This window comes from Cebus imitator, unplaced genomic scaffold (genome assembly GCF_001604975.1).
Source record: "Cebus imitator isolate Cc_AM_T3 unplaced genomic scaffold, Cebus_imitator-1.0 Scaffold139, whole genome shotgun sequence".
Classification (NCBI taxonomy): Eukaryota; Metazoa; Chordata; class Mammalia; order Primates; family Cebidae; genus Cebus; species Cebus imitator.
Genome location: NW_016107454.1, coordinates 750,818 through 758,163, shown reverse-complemented (window position 1 = coordinate 758,163; position 7,346 = coordinate 750,818). Strand labels below are relative to the sequence as shown.

The following is a 7,346-nucleotide window of genomic DNA, read 5'->3' as shown; positions in this document are numbered from 1 at the left end:
TTTTTTTGAGATGGAGTCTTGCTCTGTCACCCAGGCTGGAGTCCAGCGGTGCAATCTCGGTTCACTGCAACCTCCGCCTCCCAAGTTCAAGCGATTCTCCTGCCTCGGCCTCCCGAGTAGCTGGGACTACAGGCGTCTGCCACTAAACCTGGCTAATTTTTTGTATCTTTAGTAGAGATGGGGTTTCACCATGTTGGCCAGGCTGGTCTCAAACTCCTGACCTTGTGATCCACCTACCTAGGCCTACCAAAGTGCCAGGATCACAGGCATGAGCCACTGCACCTGGCCCATTTGTCAGGGTTGGAAGTGTTCATTCTCCACTGGTCCCAGGGTTCATAAAGATATATGGCCCTGCAGGTAATGACTCCAGAGCAGGCTTCCTATAAGCCTTCCCACTGTAAACTCCTTGCATTTTATCATGTAGACCCAGTGAGCACAACGCCATTTTTCCCACGTCCTTTCCTTTTCCAGGATGATTGGCTCTATGAAGTTTTAATGACACATTACTTCTCTGCCAGGAGAGGCACACATTTCCACTGTCTGGTTCACTTTCCACAATCACCACAACACTGCTCCCTCCTTGTGCAGAGAAACAAAGAAAACGTGGCTGGCATTCACTATTTGCTTGGCTTTTCTGCAAATCATGTACAAATCTACAAACAAAATCTTTTGCCTAGATGGCATTTGGGGTCATTTCTGACCCAGCAAAGAAGGCACACATCAGTTGTTTTATGCAGAACCTGAGATACTTTGACATATTCTCAGTCAGTGGAGGAAGATCCATGGACAATGCTTGACGGTATGCTACCTGCTTCTCAGGCTGCATGAACTTGTGCGCCAGCGACCTCATCCCTGCTGGCCACAGCGAGTGCCACGGCACCCCAAGGCCATGGGAAGTCAGAGAGGGGAAAGCCAGGACCTCAGCCCACCTGGCTCGTTTTACAGAGGGGGAGACAGGCACAGAAAGGCCAACAGGTGTCAGAAGAGCAAACCCCCCACCGCGCATGCTGTTCAGGCCCCATTACTGGTTTTATCAATGTTGTTTTAAGGAATGACAATAAATGATTTTAAAATTAATTGGTAAGCTGGGCACAGTAGCTCACACCTATAATCCCAGCACTTTGAGAGGCCAAGGCAGGTGGATTACCTGAGGTCAGGAGTTCAAGACCAGCCTGGACAACATGTTGAAACCCTGTCTCTACTAAAAATGCAAAAATTAGACCATCATGGTGGTGTGCACCTGCAGTCCCAGCTACTCGGGAGGCTCAGGAGGGAGAATCTCTTGAACCCAAGAGGCGGAGGTTGCAGTGAGCAAAGATTACATCACTGCACTCCAGCCTGGGCAACAAGAGGGAAACTCCCTCTCAAAAACAATAAGCAAAAACAAATTAATTTGATAAAAGCTATAAGAAGAACTATGACCTTTCCAATTTCTGGGCAACACATTTGGTAATACAGATAAATGTTTTTCCACCTACAGTCACTTTTTTGGCCATGAAAAAAAAAAGACTTTCTTTCCATTAAAAGGAGTTGTCATTCTCTCTAAACATAAAGATAATGTATTACTGTAAGGCCTGCAATGGCAAATCAGTGTCATCTCAAGTACCCCAGCAGTCAGCGGAGCCTGGCGCGTGCCCAGGAGGATTCCTCAGCCAAATGTGGACTTGGCAGAAGTTTCAGGATCCAAAACACAAGGGGACAGCGTGGGGAGGGGGCGCATGCTGTGTTTCTGAGACCAGACGCCACCCATGTCCGGGGCTGAATGGCGGGATTGTGAGGAGACAGGCAGTGGCTTCTTCATCCCAGCCCTGAGCCTGCTGGTAGATTCTCAATGGACGTTTGTCTAATGAATGAATGGTGACTACGTATGTGTCTGTTTCCTTAGAAGCCGGCACTGTCCTGGATGAGGTCTCTCCTCTCTGACCTCCAATGGCCCTGGGGTGCTCTGGCACTTGCTCAGCTGGCAGGGACGAGGTCCACTGGCACACAACATTTTCTCTGCTGGGTAACCAATTCCTGACACACTGGGCGTCCTCAACCTTTTAAAGCTCTCCTCGCCCCGGTGCTCACCTCTCACTTGCGGACTCACTGGACACATGCTGGACAGGCACCTGATCTGCACCGTGGGCAGGCTCGCAGCCTGCCCAGGGTTAGTGCCTTGTAAGTCACTGTCCCAGAGCAGGGAGCAGGGGCTGGGTCCCAGGTCACTGTGTGTCCACTCCTGGGGCCACCACTGCATCCCCACAGAGTCCAAAGCCGGCATCACCTCCCCAACTTCACAGACCAGGAGGCCAAGGCTTGGGAGGACAGGTGAGCCATCACGCAGCACAGCTGACCCGGCATACACAGACCTGCCCTACTTCCCAGGCTGCGAGGGTTGGGAAGGGACCCCACCCATATGGGAAATGACAGCACATCCAGGGGACCCAGAATGTGGAGGCTGGGAAGGACCCTCCCAACAGCACCTGGGAAAGGCTGCATCCAGAAGGGACCCTGGACCCCAACCCACGGCCCCCACCTGTTCAGGCCACAGACATGGCAAAGCGCAGGGAAGAGAACGGCTGGGACTCGGGGGCACCCACCACGTCGGATGGGGACGTGACCTCCACAGCCAAAGTCCAGCTCCCCACAGACACAGCTTCTAACTTAAAGCTGAAGGTTCCACTCACAAACCCACCCATGCTACCATGAAGTCAGGGGCCAAAGCACTTTCACCAAAACTTCTTAGAGAGCCATACACATCCAGCAGTTTAAGTTGCTTCCAACATAATTCAACATTCCTAAAGCAAGCACATCAATCAGAGTTAAAAGCACAGAAGCCACTGGGCTGGGCTGGGCTGCAGGGCGGTCCGCTTGGTTCCAACAGCAGGGTGGACACAGCTGAAAAGAGGCCCCGACCAGAGCCACGAAGCAAAGCAACAAGAAAAAAAAATGTTTCTTATTTTTTCCCCTAACCACTAGACCACCAGGGATTTTTTTTAATTTTTAAAATAAAATATTAAGGGTTCCCAGGAAGCAATGCAGAAGCACTTTGGGACCTTACACAAATTGCAAATATTCTCTGAACCTCAATTTCCTTATCATCTGTAAAATTGCGCAAATGGGATCATCTTATGGGGAGGCTGACAGAGGCCGCGTGGGCAAGGCCTAACGCGAACGGCAGGTGCCTTCCCGAAAGTTCCCCCTGGAGAGGGCTGAGTTGCAAGTAAATTGCTATCCTCAGAATGAGGGAATGCCATGGCCTGGGACAGTGTAGATACCATGTCACCCAATCCTTGATTTCCAGATGGGGCAACTAAGGCCCAGTGGGGTGCGCAGACCTTCCCGGGCTTTGTGCTTTTCCGTGGAACTGCATAGCTGCATGGGAGTCTCTGAGCCGCCCCGGAGGCCACTGCCTGGTGGCGCAGAGTCCAGGGAGCAGTTACCTTTGAGGCCAGGGAGGAGGATGTGCACAGAGCAGGCGTCTTCAGAGGCCGGCTGAGGATGTCCAGGCGGTGGCAGCGACAGGAAGGCCAGGCTGATCAGAACGCCCACCAGGGCCAGGTGTCCCCTCATTCTGGGCGCAGGATGCAGACTCCTACACAGAGGAGGAAAAATGAACAGTGATGGGAGCTGCAGTAGCCGGCCGCCAGTGATAGCGAGCAGGCCTCCGAGGCCAGGGGCGCAGCCCGCATGGCACCTGGCAGGGCCTCTGGGCCCCCATGGGTACTCCTCAGTCACTGGCTCCCTCAAGCACCAGTCATAAGCCTCCAGTGAGAGGCTTCCAGCGCCAGGGTCAGGCACCGGGCACCAAGAGCATGCCAGCCCCAGCCAGTAGCCTTGCTTGAAGGCCTACAGCGTGCCCACCCCAAGGAGTTCCGTCTGGATTCCTACACAGAGAACTCCTACTCAGCCGCTAGAGAAAGGCCATCTGCAGTTTTGGGATTCCCACATCAACAGCCCTGTGAGAGCCCTGCTACAAAAGCCAGGGCAGCAGGGTCCGGACATTGCCCCGAAAGCCAGGGCCCTGTGGAATCTACAGAGACCCTACCTCTGGCTGGCGCTAGCTCGCCTTTGCAGCTAGAAGTCCTGCTGCTCGGGGAGTCCTCCCAGAAATGTGTGGAGGCCAGGATGCCCACGGCAGCCCTGCAGCTTGAAGGGAAGTCATTTGAAACCCTTCTCCCAAATCTGAAAAAAATCCCCTCTAATGGTAATAGACAGAAGGATGACGTGGAGACCGCTAGCGTCAGCGCCTGGAACATCCCATGTTAGATGTCCTTTACCACTGAGGCAAGGGTTAATGAAGGGAGGGGGAAGGGAGACAGGGTTAGAGGCAGGGCGGAGCCAGAGCTTGGGCGTGCAGGTTGGAGAGCTTCACTTGCCGAAGATGACAGAGCCTGTCCTAACTCTGTGAAAACTTAGAGGCCTTGAAGCCGAGGCCGCCTCTCATCCTGGGTGTTCAAGAATGGCTCAGGGGAGAAAGGTCCTTTAAAGCTCAAAGTCACAGCGGCTCACACCTGTAATCCCAGCCTTTGGGAGGCCAAGGCCTGCAGACTACATGAGTCCAGGAGTTTCAGACCAGCCTGAGCAACATGGCTAAACCCCATCTCTACAAAAAATTAGCCAGGTGTGATGACACACACCTGCAGTCCCAGCTACTGTGCAGGCTGAAGTGGGAGCATCACCTGAGCCCAGGAGGCTGAGGGTGCAGTGAGCCATGATCACACCACTGCACTCCAGCCTGGGCAGGCAGAGGGACACCCTGTCTCAAAAAAAAAAAAACACACACACACACACAGGAAAGAAAAGAGAAGAAAAAGCTCAAAGTCACAGAAAGTAAAGCAATGAGCTTTGGCTACGCCATGATGGTCCACACGCCAGCCTGTCACCAGAGGCCCTGCTCAAATCTCGGCTCCACTCCCGCCACTCCGGGCCCCCCTGAGTGTGTGGGAAAGGTGGTGGAAAAAGGGGCTAATTCAGAAACTGCCCACTCCCACCTTTATTCAAACATCCTGCAAGAAGCCGCAGGAATCGGAAGTAGGTATGACTTCACAAAGCGCAGGCACGGGGAAGCCAGGAGGAAAGTGGGGGCTCCCAGCTCCCGCTGAGAAGGGGCATGGGTGGGAGCCCGCCCCATGCAGTGACACAGCCATCACGGGGCCCGGCATCGTCCTGTTGAGGCCCTCATCATTACTAACATTCATGACAGAAAATTTCAAATACACACAAAACCAGGACCATGAACCTCCATGTACCCATCACTCAGCTTCAGCAATGGATTATACCTCCAGCTGCCATTTTTGATGCTCACTTGCTAGTTCATTCAGAGTTAATGTGTGTATACAACTACAGGATGACGAGGCCTAACCACACAGCACACACTTGTGAGCGCACCTGCCTGGCCAGCCCCGAAGCCCCAGCCCCGCCCCCATCCACACGGCCTCCCCTGAGGGACGCCATCCCAAATGTGAACCCCTCCTCTGACAGGGTTTAAGCAGCATTCCTACATTATTTGTTCTTAAGCCATATTCGGTCAAGTTTGCTTGTTTTTGTTTTGGGGACAGGCAGTGTGCCATCCTGGCTCATTGCAGCCTCAATTTCCTGGGCTCAGAGGATTCTCCCACCTCAGCCTCCCTCGTAGCTGAGATTACAGGCATGTGCCACGATGCCTGGCCAATTTTTGTCTTTTTTGTAGACATGGGGGTCTCACCACGTTGCCCAGGCTGGTTTTGAACTCCTGGGCTGAAGTGATCTGCCCTTCTCAGCCTCCCAAGGTGCTGGGATTACAGGCATGAGCCACCGCACCCAGCCTTGCTTGCTTTTGATAAGATATCACAGCACAGTATATATAGTCTTCAGTGTCTTTTTTACTCAACTTTATGTGGTTGTAGCATATGGATTATCTAATCTTATGAAGGCAGAGTGCATGCCACTGGCAGGTGCTGGAAGGAGAGGAAGGGTACAGCCGGTGGCGGGGAGCTCACCCTCGTGACTGTGGGGCTGGCAGGCCAGCGCTTGCCTTCCTGCACCATGGAGGGGCCGTGGCCGAGGCCTCCCGGGACTTTGCATCCTGAAGGCAGTGAGTGAGGGGCAGCCACATGTCCGCTGAACCACTTCCCAGTACCTTGGCCACACCGCAGGCACTTTGCAAGCCCCGTTCTTCTCCTAAAACGGAGATAGGAACGGCCGGCACGGTGGCTCATGCTGGTAGTCCTAGCACTTTGGGAGGCCAAAGCAGGTGGCTCATGAGGTCAGGATTTCGAGACTGGCCTGGCCAACATGGTAAAACCCTGTCTCTACTAAAAATACAAAAATTAGCCAGGCATGGTGGTATGTGCCTGTAATCCCAGCTACTCGGGAGGCTGAGGCAGGAGAATCACTTGTACCCGAGAGCGGAGGTTGCAGTGAGCCAAGATCATGCTACTGCACTCCAGCCTGGAGACAGAGTGAGACTCCACCTAAAAAAAGTAAAACAAATCAAAATAAAATAAAATGGAGCTAGGCTATTCTAAGGGATAGCAGAGGAAATTAATGCCTGTGGCACCGTGACAGTGTGGCACATGGAAATGCTCGTCCAGTGGCAGATACTGATCCTCCTGTGATTACATGAGTGGGCTCCGAGTCCAGGGAAAGGGCTGGAAGCTCCTCATCTGAGAACACCTGTGCCCCGCACAGTGCCTCTGTGTCAGTTCTCCTACGGAAGAGACACAGGGAGGCCGTTTCCAACCAGTGCCATCCTGCAGTGCAGGGCATCGTGCACCAGGCGAGGACCTGGTTCTTCTGCAGAGTCCCTCGTAGAAACGGCCTTGTGAAGGACCAGGTGCAGAGTGTCCACTGAGTTGGAGAAAAATAACTCCCATCACTGCACAGAGATCGGCACCATCAGGCTCACGCCACAGATGAGGAAGCCAAAGAAAAGAGACATTAAGACGCTTCCCTGCATTGTGTGACTAGCGCGTGGTGAGGGTGGGGCAGAACGCCAGGGCTTCCCCTCGCTGTCGCTGCTTTCCTCTTTCTCCCGGCTCTCAGCTCCCCACGCACCAAAGGAAGGGCCCCTTCCTCCTCCAGTCATGACTGTAAGGACTTTTTAAAAATAGGGTTTGACAGAGAGAAAAGGAGCTCATATACATTGTATACCAAATGTGGACACATATCTGATTTAATTCCCACAACAGCCTTGTGCAATATTACAATTCCTCAATGCAATATGGAGAGGCGAACAATCAGCCCCAATTCCACCACCCGGCCATGCAACTGGGCACTCTGCCTCTAGCCTCCCTGCACACCCACAGCCTCCCTCCAGCCTCATTCCACACCCACAGCCTCCCTCCAGCCTCCCTCCACACCCACAGCCTCCCTCCAGCCTC

At 53.4% G+C, this 7,346-nt stretch overlaps 1 protein-coding gene across 1 annotated transcript in view; it reads right to left on the bottom strand.

Annotated features, from left to right (window-relative positions):
* COLEC11 (collectin subfamily member 11) overlaps positions 1-7,346 on the bottom strand; it is a 46,157-nt gene that overhangs the window by 33,822 nt on the left and 4,989 nt on the right. Inside the window, exon 2 of the mRNA XM_017541989.2 lies at positions 3,426-3,577. Coding sequence (XP_017397478.1) covers positions 3,426-3,555 — 130 coding nt within the window. The 5' untranslated portion in view covers positions 3,556-3,577. The remainder of the gene's footprint in view (positions 1-3,425; positions 3,578-7,346) is intronic.